The sequence below is a fragment of the Haliotis rufescens genome, unplaced genomic scaffold (assembly GCF_023055435.1).
Source record: "Haliotis rufescens isolate VD_foot unplaced genomic scaffold, xgHalRufe1.0.p SCAF_5, whole genome shotgun sequence".
In the NCBI taxonomy this organism is placed as follows: Eukaryota; Metazoa; Mollusca; class Gastropoda; order Lepetellida; family Haliotidae; genus Haliotis; species Haliotis rufescens.
In genome coordinates this window covers 18,882,343-18,901,398 of record NW_025964223.1, presented here as the reverse complement: position 1 = coordinate 18,901,398, position 19,056 = coordinate 18,882,343, and the positions used below count along the sequence as shown (strand labels likewise).

General features: G+C 41.7%; 1 protein-coding gene across 2 annotated transcripts in view; it reads right to left on the bottom strand.

Annotated features, from left to right (window-relative positions):
- Positions 1–4,396: 4,396 nt before the first annotated feature.
- The window catches only part of LOC124145246, a 206,741-nt gene continuing 192,081 nt past the window's right edge, over positions 4,397–19,056 (bottom strand). For both annotated transcript variants that reach the window (XM_046514978.2, XM_046514979.2), the window contains 4 exons: positions 18,689–18,832; positions 7,549–7,740; positions 5,978–6,235; positions 4,397–5,728 (listed from right to left, as the gene is read on the bottom strand). In XM_046514978.2, the coding sequence (XP_046370934.2) occupies positions 5,433–5,728; positions 5,978–6,235; positions 7,549–7,740; positions 18,689–18,832 (890 nt within the window). In that variant the 3' untranslated portion in view covers positions 4,397–5,432. The remainder of the gene's footprint in view (positions 5,729–5,977; positions 6,236–7,548; positions 7,741–18,688; positions 18,833–19,056) is intronic.

The following is a 19,056-nucleotide window of genomic DNA, read 5'->3' as shown; positions in this document are numbered from 1 at the left end:
TATCCCATCCTACAGTTAATGATTGCCCTAATTAGTCGGAGACAGTCTTCAGTTTCACACCCAATAACGACCCCAGACATTGTAGGGGACATTGGACTAGGGACATAGGTCAACGCCTGAAGAATTATCATCAATACTTCACGAGTTTATTCACCCATGAATACATAGACGTTTTGCAGTGTAGTCGCTATTTTAACCAATAAATCAAGAGAAAACCAGAGAGTACTCTGCCCAATCAACACTCAGATTACGCAACACATATGGCAATATTTCTTGTGCAACGTGTCAGAGCCTTGAGACCCTCAACTGTAGGATTGGGACGAGTCCAAATTTACTACCCGGGTACCAACCCCTCTATTACCCGACCCTACCCGGGTACCCACTGTAGGTCTCAAGAGATAAAAAATGTCCGATTGGGAATTATTTTTTTACTACAGCACTTGCAAAACGAATTTTGATACATGCATTAAACAATCTGGTCATGCATACACTGAAGTTGACTTAAGTTATATCTTTATTCAACCATATGAAAAGTCAGAAGGAATGGGTGCGTAGTCAGAAAGAAATGCGAACATTAGTGACTTGTAGTGTAACCATAGAGTTCTAGATAATTTTTGTAATTAAACAATATATCACATGACTAACCACGGGTCCGGGTAGTCCTGTGGGTACCCGGGTCCTACTCAGTACCCACCCGACCCGGGTACCCGAGTTACCTGTCCCAGCCCTAATCTACTGGTAGGGTTTTCACAAAATTCATGCTTGGAGTTGGGTTCATTAGACTTCTGAGAGTCCTACACGGCGTCATTTCATGACTTCACTGCAAGTACACGAGTGATGTATTCACGGGTGATGTAGGAACGTATTGTATTTGTTTATTCTCCATAACATTTCCTTGTTGTGGTTTGTTATTGATGAAAGTGGAAGCTTACATCCGACTCTATATGTGGTGCAGATCTGACTAGAATTGTTGTTGAAGAAAGTAAACAACAGGAATACAGGAATTCACATTCAAACAACAACAACAACGGTGTGACAGACGATGAAGAAACTTAATGAACAGCTTCGCACGAGAGCAGATGGAAATCTAACAGAAACAGACATACCACACTATATTCCTTATGGTGGAACTATTGAATGCACCATCCTCAGTGGTCTAGGGTATATTATCCCAAGGCTATTCTGATTAATACAAGTGATGTGGATTACTGCAATATCTTATTTGCAATTTCATGGAAGGATATCCATTCTTAATTTGTTTTGTATTCATAGAGGCCACTGTAGAGAACTTTTCCCGCAATTTTGTTTTGTAAAGTATATATTGATTGGTTATAAAGTAAATGTGCAACATGATTGGGAAAACTAGTGTATGTACCCAACATGTGTGATGCACTGGTTTCTGCCTGATGAACACAGGCTTACATAGCTCTGTGCACACTGGGCTTGTTTGGGATCATAAAGATGTACAAGAAATTGAACACATCAGCACAATGAATACACATTACCAAGTTATCTCCCTTGTCATCATGCAGGTGGAGGTAACTTTGACACATTGTAGTAGTATAGTAATGTAAGTACAGGGAAATATTGGAACATTATCACCTCTTTCTGCTATTGTATTCCTCACAGTGGCCGGTGGAGACCAAATAAGCATAGAGATTCTTCTAGGGTAGAAAAGGTTTTAGCTTGTTTATTTGAAAACTGGTCTGGTATTGTGAAAATATTTCATAATTTGTACCTATGTTAAACTCCAAAAACGAAGGATTAAAGTAGGATTAATATCAGGATTAAAGGCTTTGGAATTTCACTGACTCTAAAGATAAGGACAAATATATTGTTTCTTGGTGACACAGATCTAAGTACAACATTTAGTTTCTGACTTAGCAGGACCAATTCTATTTATTTCCTTTTTCTAGATTTCTCTCTCAATATACCAAAAGGCAGACGTCAGGGATAATTTGAGGTTAATTTCCTGAAATAAACATGAAATACGAGTTACCGGTATAAATAAAAGTATCATATTGCAATATTCCATCTCACTTGGGTTCAATTTACAGTGAACCAGTTTCTAAAAGTGATGGCCTGAGAAGCAAATGGCCTATTTGGTTCCTTTTGTTTCTTGTCTCATTTATAAAGATAAGCTAAAAGGTTTTACAGGAGATAAATATGTGATAGATTACTGAAGCAAATGCCGCCCACAGCTAAATCATATTAGATGGCGTTTCGACCCAACTTTCCCATTCAGTGGCAAGGACATACTAGGCACTGTATGGTAGGGTACATGCATATAAATGCTGAAAAACCTGAGACTGCAAAAATATCAGCATTTCCTTAAAGACTACCATACCATAAAACTTTGGCAAAGTGGTTATACAAAAACATCTGTGATTGAGCATTTCACAAAGTTTCATTACTAAGGCTAAAAAATAATAGTCTTGGTTCTCAGGCCCTGTCTGCATCATTATAAAGTCTGCTGCATGTTTCGTTTTTATTTCCATTTTATTTTTAAAATAAAAACCCTAATACTTAAAAACAATGCGAACCACGCAGTTACTTCCCTTTACATGTGCACTGCTTTACTGCACATCTCGTGTTATGGTCATGGCAGCAATAGGAGTTGGTATGCTTGTTTATGTAGGGAGGCCCTTTCACAGGTTGATGGTACACAACTGTTTATTTGGTTACATACTAGTTAGAACAACCATCCCCAAAAACACTACTGCCCTCCCGAACTATATTTTCAAAAGTCATTGCCTGAGAACCAATTCTTTCATTTTTTTAGCCTAACCATCATAATTTGAGAATCATGAACTATGAAACATGGTTCGAAGGCTCAAGAGTCGCATTGAAACTGATGAAGATGGATGTAGAGTTTCACAAACATGATAATCACTGAAGACAATGAGTGCACACACACAACATCGGAATGCTGAAACACTTCCATATCAAAATGTACTCAGAAAATATGGTTGACATTCAACCTTGGGTACAGACAAATCAACCTCCAGACAATGAGAACGAAATTGAAAAAAATATAAAGAAATAGACATTGTGAATAGACAGTGCAGATATTTAATTTGTAAATATATTATGCAATACTACAGATCTTTGAAGTGAATATTCAATATGCAGATATATAGAGACTAATATTAACAGTCTAAGGGAGAGAACTCTGATGTGACCAGCACATGCTTTTGTCAAGTTGAGGTAAAGCTACACACAGGTGTAATACATGTGACCAACGAATGGCCAATAAGAGATGAGGCGGACTGCTGACACAATGTCCTTGCAGCCAGTCAAGTAATTCTCATTGTAAATACAAATATGTTCAAGTCTTGATAATAACACCACAATTATTCAATACCGCCAAAGTTTCTCAACTTTCCCTCACATTTTGATGTGATTTTATTGACCTTTCCATGAAATACCTGTTTAACTACCAATATCGTGAACCTGTGTCGAAGCAAAGTTGCATATTTTATAAAATGGCGAAACATAGTTTCATGGTTGGAGTTTGTCCGAAATATATTGCTGCTTAAATACTGTATTCGACGTAATAAGCGCCCTTCTCTAATAAGCGCCCACGGTGATATTTGCTAATATACTGGCTAGTGAACAATCTCAATTAGCACCCCTTCCAACTGTACACAAGACTTATTTATTCGTGTATAATACGCACTCGTATGTTATATGCACACGTAATTATGGGCAATTAAATCCTGGAAAATATTTCTGTCGTGTATAAACATTTCAGGCTGTCAGCATAAACCACGAAATTTACGATCTTTCAACTCAAAATAATATTCTAATAAGAGCCCCCTATTTCTTATTTTGAGAGCTCCCAGGGCGCTTATTACGTCGAATACGGTAACTGTCTGTGACACTGGAATACAAATGGTTGCTGAGGTTGAGCATCAGAGTATGCCCTATTGTTACAGGAAATGTTCAGATCAATGTTGGAATATATCATATATTAAAATTTATAAATGTTATCAAAATGTTTACAAAACAGTTATCACAAGGGGAAGTCGTCAGTCCACACTAACATGATGAATGACAGTAGCACAACAGACCATTGAGCAGAGCAGACGTCACCAGCTGCAGGTGGACCAAGCAGACGTCACCAGCTGCAGGTGGACCAAGCAGACGTCACCAGCTGCAGGTGGACAAGGCAGACGTCACCAGCTGCAGGTGGACAAGGCAGACGTCACCAGCTGCAGGTGGACCAAGCAGACGTCACCAGCTGCAGGTGGACCAAGCAGACGTCACCAGCTGCAGGTGGACCAAGCAGACGTCACCAGCTGCAGGTGGACCAGCTATAGAAGTCCTCTCATACACAACAATCATGCCCTAAGAAATTTATTTAATCAGAGCAGCTGACCATTTGATATTGGAGTTGGTGGGGGGGGTAAATCTGTCCCAAAATTGCTGGAAAAAATTTACCGTCACGTTTTACAAAAATGTTTATCATTATCAATATTGTTTTATTGAACATATTGGATGTTCGGACAGACAATTAAAAATATATATGACTCCTCCTTTGAGAGTAAAGAAAATTTATGTCTTGAAGAAGTACTGTCTAACTGAAAAAAATAATGTTTCTCCAATAAGATTCCCAGCCACCCCTACCCCCCCCCCCTCTCCTCCACAATAGAATATCAAGTGGTCAATTTTTAATGTCGCCTCTGCCTGTTGGCTGAAAATCTTGTTGGCCTTAGCTTTGTTAATGAGTAAAAAGGAACATGGGCTTAAAAAAGTCACTTTACGTTGCGGGTTGGTTCGCCAATAATGTTTATGAACATTAAGGCATGAATGCTGACATAAGAGTTGACGGAACTGTGAGAATCGCTTCTGCCCCTTTTCAACTCTCATACACTTGGCTTCATCATCCGGTTCATGAGAGCATACATCCTGTGCCTGTTTCAAGTTTTCAGTTTCGAGTGACTGACAGCTTAAGAATTCTTGAAAAAGATCAATTTGTTCAATAACTCATATTTCAGCCCATGATTTGTAAGGGCTTTTATTGTAATGTGTAAGTTCCATAACGATCCCCGTTAACACAGACGGCTCCTGGCAGACATGAATATCTTGGTGCATCCTCATCTGTTTTCCCTCACATGTTCTTCACACCCACATGTGGGTTCAACACAATGACCTCATTATGTACACATTTCAACAGCACTATTATTGCCCGAAAACTGTCGCTGGGGGATAATGCACAACTTGTAAGTTGCATCTAAAAGAATTTTTGTGAAAATGCACAAAAATATCTTCTTTTTCTTCTCACAAATATCTCCATAACAATTGCACTTGCACATCACAACCACATAACAAGGGGAGATAACCTTGTTTCAAGGGAGGTAACTCTCAACTATCACAAATCCTTTGGTTACCAGCCATGGCACACATTTGCACTAGAATGTTGGAACATTTCAGCCATAATAGTTACTTAAACTCCTTGTTCCTGTGTCATTTCGTAACGTGCCACGAGGGCTAAATCGTACAACTTCGATACGGTCTATAGATTCCGCCCGTTCTATTGACGAAGCCTCCAAAGGATGATGATTGGAGGTGACATTATGACTATGGGTGGGCTCTGTAACGTCCAGTTTGGCGCGCACATTGCGTTTATAATCACGTCCAATTTTGATGAGAATCACGGTAAGGAGAATGATGATCCCGACACAGACTCCTAGGACTAGATACAGGATAACCTTCTCAGCATTCTCTGAAATCACATCAATGTACAGGTCAATGTTGAACCTACTGAATTTGTATTACATCCTAAATTTGCTATTCACATCAAGAATCATTAATCAGCAACTAACATGGACAGAATTGGGTATTTTGTCAGTGTCATGCAATTACAGACTTCTTGAGATCAAAGCAATATTCTGACAGTATGAGTATAACTGTTCATGTATAATTATTTTAAGGAAGGTACAGATTGTGTATACTTGTGTATAAAATGACCTACTGTTCAAAAAGTTGACAGCATTAAGCCAGTTCATGAGAATCCCCATGGACCTGTCTCTCTGTTGACCAGCAGGGACGGTGGTGTAGTTGTCGCAGGGGTTGGAGGTGCTGCTACTGGTCTCAGTTGGCTTAGTCTTGTCTTTGATGGGCGTCTCCTTGTCAGTGTTGACAGTGCTGGGGTTTCCTTCACCGGGCTTTTTGTCAGTGTTGACAGTGCTGGGGTTTCCTTCACCTGACTTTTTGTCAGACCCTGCAGCATCTGGATAACAAACAAGGTGAGGGTTATCCTTGGTAACAGACAAGTGGGTTATCCTGGGTAACAGACAAGGTGGTGGGTTATCCTGGGTAACAGACAAGTGGGTTATCCTGGGTAACAGAAAAGGTGGTGGGTTATCCTGGGTAACAGACAAGTGGGTTATCCTGGGTAACAGACATGGTGGTGGGTTATCCTGGGTAACAGACAAGGTGGTGGGTTATCCTGGGTAACAGACAAGTTGGTTATCCTGGGTAACAAACAAGGTGAGGGTTATCCTTGGTAACAGACAAGTGGGTTATCCTGGGTAACAGACAAGGTGGTGGGTTATCCTGGGTAACAAACAAGGTGGTGGGTTATCCTGGGTAACAGACAATGTGGTGGGTTATCCTTGGTAACAGACAAGTGGCTTATCCTGGGTAACAGACAAGGTGGTGGATTATCCTGGGTAACAAACATGGTGGTGGGTTATCCTGGGTAACAAACAAGGTGGTGGGTTATCCTGGGTAACAGACAATGTGGTGGGTTATCCTTGGTAACAGACAAGTGGCTTATCCTGGGTAACAGACAAGGTGGTGGATTATCCTGGGTTACAAACATGGTGGTGGGTTATCCTGGGTAACAAACAAGGTGGTGGGTTATCCTGGGTAACAGACAAGTGGCTTATCCTGGGTAACAGACAAGGTGGTGGGTTATCCTGGGTAACAGACAAGTGGGTTATCCTGGGTTACAGACAAGGTGGTGGGTTTTCCTTGGTAACAGGCAAGGTAGTGGGTTATCCTGGGTAACAGACAAGGAAGTGGGTTTACTTGGGTAACAGACAAGGTGGTGGGTTACCCTGGGTAACAGACAAGTGGGTAATCCTGGGTTACAGACAAGGTGGTGGGTTTTCCTGGGTAACAGACAAGGAGGTGGGTTATCCTGGGTAACAGACAAGTGGGTCATCCTGGGTAACAGACAAGTGGGTCATCCTGGGTAAAGGACAAGTGGGTTTTCCTGGGTAACAGACAAGGTGGTGGGTTATCCTTGGTAACAGACAAGTGGGTTATCCTGGGTAACAGACAAGGTGGTGGGTTATCCTGGGTAACAGACAAGGTGGTGGGTTATCCTGTGTAACAGACAAGGTGGTGGGTTATCCTGGGTAACAGACAAGTGGGTTATCTTGGGTAAAAGACAAATGGGTTATCCTTGGTAACAGACAAGGTGGTGGGTTATCCTTGGTAACAGAAAAGGTGTTTGGTTATCCTTGGTAACAGACAAGCTGCAGATGCTCTACCCGAGTCTACCCATGTCTACCTTGACATGCCACTGGGACGTACCTGCTGAAGCCTGCTCAGGCCTGACTGTGACTGCCTTCCTGGATGTCTTGTACGTGGGCGTGGATGTCTCACTGTACTTGGTGAAGACGCCGGCCTCGGTGCTGCTGCTTCGCAGGGAATTCTTCCTGTCCTTCTTCTTGTGGTGCCGCCTCCTTTCTTTCCGGTGAGCTGCCTTAAATATTTTTTTAGGAACTGAAATAAAAGATAAGTTAGTTAGACTTGAAAAAGACATGAGGACTCTAAGCAACAAACATTAGGTCACACGAGTGATTCAGAACACTAGTCACCTCACTGGCTAAAATAGAACCAAAAACGAAACAGGATGTTTTGGTGAACAATATCACCAACAGTATGTGGAAAAACCCCCAGATTTTTTCCAAAAGTAATTTACAGTAAACTATAATAAACTATAAGTTATAATGAACACACCTAATACAAATGACCGATATAACAAACTTATTTGTTAGTCCTGGCCATTTGGTATAGATATGCTGTAATGGTCCCTTTGAGTTCCTTAAAATTGTAGTTGGTTTAATATCAGAGAATACTTTGTTCCTTCATCGTCTTCCAAAATACAACAGCAACCCGACAAGTGACCTTGAGCCCCTATAAGGCCTTCCACTGTCAGGTCCTACTAAGGTCCCACAAATTGCTCTGCAGAGTTGCATACCTTAGCTTGCCAGAATCCGATGATCATGGTTTGAATCTGAGAACAGCCCCGATTATGATTCTAGTTTTGTCAGAACCCATACCTGTACCCATGGATTTCACGTAGTAAACATCTAACACCTTAATCAATTTAGGAGATACATTAATCGATGTTGTGATATTACCAAAATGCTGTTGAAAGTGGCGTTAAACCCAACTCACTCACTCCACTATTGTATCTTCAACACATGTTGGCAAGTGCTTGAGGGCTTCTAAACAAGCTCCACAAACACATAATACACAAACACTTCACTGCAAGGCTGCGTCCAATCACACCAGCCTGCTTCTCGAGTGCTGGAGATGAAGCCATGTGTTTTACGCCATGCAACGGCGCCAAGTGGTCATTATACAACAAGTGCCCTGCTTCTACAAGACCTTCTCCCACAACTGGTGTCCCCCAAGCAAGACACAAACCCGCTGGTGAACAACACACTTCATCAACACACAAGAAATAATTCCACAATGACATAAAACACCCAAAACTCACTTTTCAGTCCCGAGCTCGGTCAACATGATAGATGCTCAAAATGGTGGTTGTCTCTTATCCGGGCAACATTTAGATAATACAATCATTACCATTCCAGTGGTGCAAACAGCGGAACCAGTCAGGCTCGTTAATTCCAAATTGTAGTAGTTTGACCTAATTAAAGCAATTAGTTGCACTGGGCAGATGACTCAACATATGCCAGCTTCAGTACCGGCAGGCTAACCCTGTCGTAGCCCTCCTGGTTCACTTCTAACTCCAACAATCAATAAAGTCACACTCACATATTTAGATTGCGGCTCAGTTTCAAGCCCTCCCTACTGGGATAATCACTTAACTATCATGTATAACAATGTTACAAGAACACTCCGCTCATTTGCACGCCAGACTGGCTTCCATCGCATATAATAATTATCAAATATCATAAACAGACGATATCATACATATCATCATACACCATTTAACAAAAAATTGGACTGTTTTAATTAAGTATTCAAATTAAAAAATAAACCAATGATTGATAATTTGGTTTTTTTATCAAAGAATGAACCAAAATCATGAAATTTAATTGAAATAGCATGTAATTAGATTAAAAAAAAATGTCTTCTTTCGAGTTGGTGATCTCTTTCATGAGACAAAAAGCTCCGAAACAAACAAACCGAAGTTGGTATTTGAGTCTTCTGACAGACTAACAAGACGTAGATAATACTCGCTAACTTTATCATCTTCATCATGGATGGGCAGTTCTTCCAGTTCATGAATCAGTCCAATTTCACACTCAAAATGTACTGGTTCCATTATATACAAGGTATACATGTTTGTTGAATTCGTACAAGGCATCATTGAAACGAATCAAGATTGATAAGAAATTGAATGATTACCCGTGTTCGATGTCCCGACTGTCGTATATTCCCACTGTTTGTGTGTGACGCGGTCGTAGTGCTATATATACCATATAACATGTGTGACACAAGGACATCCGGTCCTGTGGCAGTATAATTTCCTCTGGTGGCAGGAAATATGGCTATACGCAGTCTATGGAATCTCCACCATTTCTGGTTACCAATGAGGGTTTTCCTGTCACTCATAAATAGCCGGCGGCCTTTCTACAGCAGATACGTATATCACCATGTAGAACAATCAGGAATTGTTCTCCACCTGCCATCACTGCCGGCTGAGGAACAATTACATAATTGCTGGGTTCAGAGACTGGTGTGCCGCCATGATGAATGTCTTGTATGAATGTGTATTGTCACTGTGTGAATGTCTTGTATGAATGTGTATTAAAAGGCAAATATCATAAACAGAGCTATATGACGTCACTGTGTGAACGTCTTGTGTGAATGTTTATTATAAGGTGATTGTATAAACGGAACTATATGACGTCACTGTGTGAATGTCTTGTATGAATGTGTATTATAAGGTTATTGTATAAACGGAGCTATGTGTCACTGTGTGAACGTCTTGTATGAATGTGTATTATAAGGTGATTGTATAAACGGAGCTATGTGTCACTGTGTGAATGTCTTGTATGAATGTGTATTATAAGGTGATTGCATAAACAGAGCTATCTGTCATTGTGTGAACGTCTTGTATGAATGTGTATTATAAGGTGATTGTATAAACGGAACTATATGTCACTGTGTGAACGTCTTGTGTGAATGTGTATTATAAGGTGATTGTATAAACGGAGCTGTATGACGTCACTGTGTGAACGTCTTGTATGAATGTGTATTATAAGGTGATTGTATAAACGGAGCTATCTGTCACTGTGTGAATGTCTTGTATGAATGTGTATTAAAAGGTGATTGTATAAACAGAGATATATGACGTCACTGTGTGAACGTCTTGTATGAATGTGTATTAAAAGGTGATTGTATAAACGGAGCTATATGACGTCACTGTGTGAATGTCTTGTATGAATGTGTATTATAAGGTGATTGTATAAACGGAGCTGTATGACGTCACTGTGTGAACGTCTTGTATGAATGTGTATTAAAAGGTGATTGTATAAACAGAGATATATGACGTCACTGTGTGAACGTCTTGTATGAATGTGTATTAAAAGGTGATTGTATAAACAGAGCTACATGATGTCACTGTGTGAACGTCTTGTATGAATGTGTATTATAAGGTGATTGTATAAACGGAACTATATGTCACTGTGTGAACATCTTGTATGAATGTGTATTATAAGGTGAATGTCATAAACGGAGCTATATGTCGGTGTGTGAACATCTTGTATGAATGTGTATTAAAAGGTGATTGTATAAACGGAGCTATATGTCACTGTGTGAACGTCTTGTATGAATGTGTATTATAAGGTGATTGTATAAACGGAGCTATATGTCACTGTGTGAACGTCTTGTATGAATGTGTATTATAAGGTGATTGTATAAACAGAGCTATGTGTCACTGTGTGAACATCTTGTATGAATGTGTATTATAAGGTGATTGTATAAACAGAGCTATGTGTCACTGTGTGAACATCTTGTATGAATGTGTATTATAAGGTGAATGTCATAAACGGAGCTATATGTCGGTGTGTGAATGTCTTGTGTGAATTATAAGATGGATGTCATCAACAGAACCATATGATGTCAGTGTATGAATGTCTGGCATAAAAGGAACAATATGAATGTCACTGCATGAATATCTTTAGTAAATATGTCAAGGGGTGAATGTGTTACAAAATCCAGCAAAAATGTCTCTATGTGAATGTCTAGCTACAATGATGCTGTGTATATGTCTTTTGTGAATTTTAAATATGAATGTCCTTGTGAGAATGCATAGAGTGAATGCCCCCGAGCGAATCTGTCCCTGTTAATGTCGAAGGCCAAGAAGACAGCCACACAATGATCACGGCCACTATATCATCCTCAGAAGTAGATAGACGGGGAATGGCTGACATATTGTCAATATTCCCTCACTCACTCAGCTAGACCTGACCGTCATTCACCATGTACCAGAAACTGATGAAAGACATTATCTGTTGTGTGCAAGTTGGCATATGCCCTGACATTTAATAGTGACACAGCACCTCCACCTAGCTCCACCTAGGGTTGAAATAGGTCATGGGATACCCTGTTTAATTCATTCAGATATTACTTTTAACATTTAAGTCAACTGAGTGTAAAAATGAAATATCACGAGCACAATGTGCCGGAGTGTAAAGGTTAGCTGTCATGTCACACTTGAAACAGATGAGTTGGGCGCCTCGCACATCAGAAACATCCGTATCAGCTACTCAGATTAAGATAAGTACAAACTGTAAACTGTCGTGTGTGGATCAATGACATGGTGGTTTGTATGTATAGAGAAGGACTACTTTCTGTGTGTATTGATGACTTGGATGAGGCTGTTGAAAATATAAATGTACGTTTTGCCACATGGGAGTGGTTAACTGTCAGTGGTGGCATGTGGGTGTGGTCAACTGTCAGTGTTGCCATATGGGAGTGGTCAACTGTCAGTGGTGGCATATGGGAGTGGTTAACTGTCAGTGGTGGCATGTGGGTGTGGTCAACTGTCAGTGTTGCCATATGGGAGTGGTCAACTGTCAGTGATGGCATATGGGAGTGGTTAACTGTCAGTGGTGGCATGTGGGTGTGGTCAACTGTCAGTGTTGCCATATGGGAGTGGTCAACTGTCAGTGGTGGCATGTGGGTGTGGTCAACTGTCAGTGTTGCCACATGGGAGTGGTCAACTGTCAGTGTTGCCATATGGAAGTGGTCAACTGTCAGTGATGGCATATGGGAGTGGTTAACTGTCAGTGATGGCATATGGAAGTGGTCAACTGTCAGTGATGGCATATGGGAGTGGTCAACTGTCAGTGGTGCCATGTGGGGGTGGTCAACTGTCAGTGGTGCCACATGGGAGTGGTCAACTGTCAGTGGTGGCATGTGGGAGTGGTCAACTGTCAGTGGTGGCATGTGGGTGTGGTCAACTGTCAGTGTTGCCATGTGGGAGTGGTCAACTGTCAGTGGTGGCATATGGAAGTTGTCAACTGTCAGTGATGGCATATGGGAGTGGTCAACTGTCAGTGATGGCATATGGAAGTGGTCAACTGTCAGTGATGACATATGGGAGTGGTCAACTGTCAGTGGTGGCATATGGGAGTGGTCAACTGTCAGTGGTGGCATATGGGAGTGGTCAACTGTCAGTGGTGGCATATGGGAGTGGTCAACTGTCAGTGGTGCTATGTGGGAGTGGTCAACTGTCAGTGATGGCATGTGGGAGTGGTCAACTGTCACTGATGGCAGGTGGGAGTGGTCAACTGTCAGTGATGGCATGTAGGAGTGGTCAACTGTCAGTGATGGCATGTGGGAGTGGTCAACTGTCAGTGGTGCCATGTGGGAGTGGTCAACTGTCAGTGGTGCCATGTGGGCGTGGTCAACTGTCAGTGATGGCATGTGGGAGTGGTCAACTGTCAGTGGTGCCATGTAGGAGTGGTCAACTGTCATTGATGCTACGTGGTAGTGGTCAACTGTCAGTGGTGGCATGTGGGAGTGATCAGCTGGCAGTGTAGAATGTTGAGATCCTTCTACAAAACCACCATTGATTCACTGGCATGTAATGCAGGCTGTACTGACATGAAGATCCCCTAGCTTAAATCCATGAAATATTAAACTAAAATCCACACGATAAACCATTTATCAGGCTCGGCAAAGCTGATTAAATTCTAGCACCCTATCAAGGGCATCCTGAATGTCAACACCTACAGCAAATACGAGAGCGGGAGTTGGTCCTAATCGCAGACTTCAAGCCGCAAAGACCCACACTGAGTGAGCAACTTTTGATAGCTCCTCCACGTGAACTGGTCAGGGTGTCAGGTTGTGTGGGAGCTGGTGTCTTGAGAAAACAGGAAGCAGCTTCAATGTTACACAACACCCTATTAAAGTTCATCTCCTTCCAACACAGCAGATCCCATTCCATGTGTGGATTACTGCAGGACACAAGCAACTACTGGATTACTGCAGGACACAAGCAACTACGTAAAGAGTGAGCACTGAGTGAGTGAGTGAGTGAGTGAGTGAGTGAGTGAGTGAGTGAGTGAGTGAGTTTGGTTTTACACCGCTTTTAGCAATATTCCAGCAATATCACGGCAGAGGACACCAGAAATGGGCTTCACACATTGTACCCATGTCGGGTCTTCTGTGTGATGAGGGAACGCTTTAACCACTAGGCTACCCATTTGCTCCAACTAGGTAAAGAACACTGTCACATGTAGATTAAATTATGAACAGGATATCATTTTAAGCGACACAATTTTTTGTGTATGAATGAGTGGGTGTTCTGGGTAGTCAGCCACAACAGGCAGGCTGCATCACACGGGCTTGCCATGACCATGTGTGTTGAGTATGTTGTAGTGTTGCTATTACTGGGCATATGGTATTGCTCCAGGTCCCAGTTGCACAAAGCGATCTTAGTGCTACGACTATTGTAGGCCTATGTTCAAGTATGGGAGTTACGATCATCTTAGCGCTAAGATCACTTTGTGCAAGTGGGCCCAGGACATCAGGATTCTGGACCTGTCGTCTCCATTTACAAACATATTCCCAGCATAGAACACTGGGGACTTGTTCTGACCTGACATCTCCACTTGGAGACAAGCATAGAACACTAGGGACCTGTTCTGACCTGACATCTCCACTTGGAGACAAGCATAGAACACTGGGGACCTGTTCTGACCTGACATCTCCACTTTCAGACAAGACAGAACACTGGGGACTTGTTCTGACCTGACATCTCCACTTGGAGACAAGCATAGAACACTAGGGACCTGTTCTGACCTGACATCTCCACTTTCAGACAAGACAGAACACTGGGGACCTGTTCTGACCTGACATCTCCACTTGGAGACAAGCATAGAACACTAGGGACCTGTTTTGACCTGACATCTCCACTTGGAGACAAGCATAGAACACTAGGGACCTGTTTTGACCTGACATCTCCACTTGGAGACAAGACAGAACACTGGGGACCTGTTCTGACCTGACATCTCCACTTTCAGACAAGACAGAACACTGGGGACTTGTTCTGACCTGACATCTCCACTTGGAGACAAGCATAGAACACTAGGGACCTGTTCTGACCTGACATCTCCACTTGGAGACAAGCATAGAACACTGGGGACTTGTTCTGACCTGACATCTCCACTTGGAGACAAGCATAGAACACTGGGGACTTGTTTTGACCTGACATCTCCACTTTCAGACAAGACAGAACACTAGGGACTTGTTTTGACCTGACATCTCCACTTTCAGACAAGACAGAACACTGGGGACTTGTTTTGACCTGACATCTCATATTTTAAGACAAGACAGAACACTGGGGACCTGTTCTGACCTGACATCTCCACTTTCAGACAAGACAGGACACTAGGGACTTGTTTTGACCTGACATCTCCACTTGGAGACAAGACAGAACACTAGGGACCTGTTCTGACCTGACATCTCCACTTGGGTGAGTGTGTATGGTTTTACGCTGCTTTTAGCAATCTTCCAGCAATATCACGACGGGGGACAACAGAAATGGGCTTCACATATTGTACCCATGTCGGGAATCGAACCTGGGTCTTCGGCGTGACGAGCAAACGCTTTAACCACTAGGCTACCCGACCGCTCCTCTCCACTTGGAGACAAGCATAGAACACTGGGGACCTGTTCTGAACAAACGTGTAAACAAGCATAGACCGCCTGCAACCTTTTCTAACACAGATACATGGATACACACACAGGGCACCGGGGACCATGCCCATGTTGTGTCTGTTGTTTCAAGATGTGATATTATCAACATGTCACTTCACAAAAAGGTTTGGTGCAACTTAAATGTGCCATTGCTACTAAACATCTTCCCATCTGACTGCAGAGGGAAGAGAGCTGGTCTGAGGGAGATGATAAGGACATCAGTGTGGCAGCTGGCGATACAGCATCTCCTACACTGCCCATCCTGGATCAGTTTCAACACTAATTTGTTTCAGTATCATAAACTCTCATGAACCCAGTCTGTCAATTATCCATATCTACTCCACCCACTGGGCGATAAGGCATATATATCACATGCTTATACATGACATCTCTCAAACTGTTAACTATGTTTTTTGTTTCTTTGTTGTTTAACGCCGCACTCAGCAATATTCCAGCTATATGACGGCGGTCTGTAAATAATCAAGTCTGGACCAGACAATCCAGTGATTGACATCATGAGCATCGATCCACACAATTGGGATACGAGAACATGCATCAACCAAGTCAGCGAGCCTGATCCCCTTATCCTGTTAGTCGTCTCTTACAACAAGCATAGTCGTCTTTACAGCAAGCATGGGTTGCTGAAGACCTATTTTACCCTGGATCTTCACGGGTAGATAACACTATTACCAGTAGAAAGGTATGCATATTAAACAGATGCACATCTCCCTTTAATAGTCTGTCTTACAGACCCTGATACAAATATATATCAAATACAGCCCATGCAAGTCTATAATGTTTGGCAAGTCTAGATCAAACAAGTATTTGTCACAGAGTGACGAAATATCCCCCGCCATATACACCATAGTACCAAATATGAAGACAATCCAGCGATTAGTTCTTGAGATATTGTGGCAACACCGTTTTCCAACTCCAAAAACAGATTTGCCTGCTGTGACCTTGAAAATGGGGTCAAGGTCACCAAATCTGACAGGTGTATGCGGTGTCTGTATATACACTATAGTTCCAAATATGAAGACAATCCAGCGATTAGTTCTTGAGATATCGCGGCAACACCGTTTTCTAACTCCAAAAGCAGATTTGCCTGCTGTGACCTTGAAAATGGGGTCAAGGTCACCAAAACCGACTGGTGTCTGCGGTGTCTGTATATACACCATAGTTCCAAATATGAAGACAATCGAGAGGTTTAGTTCTTGAGATATATCGCGGCAACACCGTTTTCCAACTCTAAAAGCAGATTTGCCTGCTGTGACCTTGAAAATGGGATCAAGGTCACCAAAACCGACTGGTGTCTGCGGAGTCTGTATATACACTATAGTTCCAAATATGAAGACAATCCAGTGTTTAGTTCTTGAGATATCGCGGCAACACCGTTTTCCAACTCCAAAAGCAGATTTGCCTGCTGTGACCTTGAAAATGGGGTCAAGGTCACCAAAACCGACTGGTGTCTGCGGTGTCTGTATATACACCATAGTTCCAAATATGAAGACAATCCAGTGTTTAGTTCTTGAGATATCGCGGCAACACCGTTTTCCAACTCTAAAAGCAGATTTGTCTGCTGTGACCTTGAAAATGGGATCAAGGTCACCAAAACCGACTGGTGTCTGCGGAGTCTGTATATACACCATAGTTCCAAATATGAAGACAATCCAGAGTTTAGTTCTTGAGATATCGCGGCAACACCGTTTTCCAACTCTAAAAGCAGATTTGTCTGCTGTGACCTTGAAAATGGGATCAAGGTCACCAAAGCCGACTGGTGTCTGCGGAGTCTGTATATACACCATAGTTCCAAATATGAAGACAATCCAGTGTTTAGTTCTTGAGATATCGCGGCAACAAACAGGTGGGACGTACGGACGGACGTACGGACGGTCGTGAATACTATATCCCCCGCTTCGCGCTTTCGTGCGGCGGGGGATAATGAAGAGAGTCACTGGGCTCCTTTTTATTATATTTTTATTAAGATAACTGAACAACTGTTTTTTTTATGTACGATATGTTCATTTCAGAGACTAGATTTTAGTCTACTCCCTTTAACTGCAGCAGGAGTAGACATATAATAAGACAGTTGCACATCTCTTGGTAGAAACCCTCTGGTATTTTCAGGTACTCAGATTGTGCTATCTTACCTCTTACAAAGTGTCCTCCCAAATTCACTTAAATTCCAGATGAATAGTGTTTAATGAGGTTTAAATTCCAAAGAGATCTACTTGAATGCCCCAGATTCTGTAACATTGTGGGGACTCACTCTCTTAGCAGAAATTATACTACTCAAATGAAATAAAAGAACACCCAATTTTTTCATATGACTACAGTTAAACTGTTATGTCACTCAAAAGAACTTAAAGAACACCTGATTTTTTTCACATGACTATAGTTAATCTGTCATGTCACTCAAAATAAGTTAAAGAACACCTGATTTTTTTCACATGACTACAGCTAATCTGTCATGACATTTAATATTCTGGGTGAGTGGGGTCTGGGATTTTTTTCTGGAACAAATTATTTACAAATAATAACAAGCATCAAATACTCATATCCCCGCCATGGGTGCTTCCGTAAAAAAATGCCCTAATTGGCAAAAGACACCAATTCATCCCCAGGGCTGTACACGTACAAAGTTTTGTGAAAAAATATGAAATAGTTTACAAGTTATAGTCCGGAAAAGAAGCCTACCCAGAAAATGTACTAAGTCCAACTTGTTTCCATGGAAACCAGAAAAATGAAAAATGTTAAAAATCTCGATGTGACAAAAGGCACCAGTTCAACACCAAAGTAATATGTGTACAAAGTTGGGTTAACAAGTATCATAGTTCTGCTTTTGAAACAAAATGTGTAATGGCATGCACCAAGTCCAAGAAATCAGAAAACTTAAAAATAATAGGAATCTCTAAGTGGCAAAAGGCACCAGTTCGGCACTCAAATGATGTGTGTGCAAAGTTTGGTTAAGAAATATTGACGGTTTTTGAGTTCTGCTTCAGAAATCAAAAGTGACGGACGGACGGACGAAATGACTGAAGGAAGTACTGATGGAATGATGGACGGATGGCACCCATTCCTATATCCCCCTCCCACTTTGTGTCCCCCTCAGCCATAGACAGTATTAGGGTATTCTGTTGTACTGTGCATATTTTTGGCACACAAATATTTTGTACTTTTATGTGAAATATAATTTCAAGACACAGTGACACACAAACCTATCTCCGAATCTGCAATACACCTGATAGTTAATTTTACTCACCACATGTATAAGTTACGTTTAAATATTTATTGACCCTTTCCTCGCAAGGGTTTCCGAAGACGTACTCCTCCGCCTCCAACACACACTGCTTGCGGCCATGACACTTGCTGCGAACTGCCTCCACAGTGTTCCGCGCCTGGCAGTCTGAAACGGACACAGATTCATTCATACATACATACAAGTGATCCATTCATACATACAAGTGATCTATTCATACAGGGGCAGAATTAAGGAAAACAATCTCCTGTAAAGCAGGGAATAATCATGTCGAAAAGAATTTTACTTCCCAAACCTTCCCAGCCAGCATATAAACAACTCACATGTTCTCCAAGGGATATTTGCCATGATAAATTAATTAAAAAAAATAA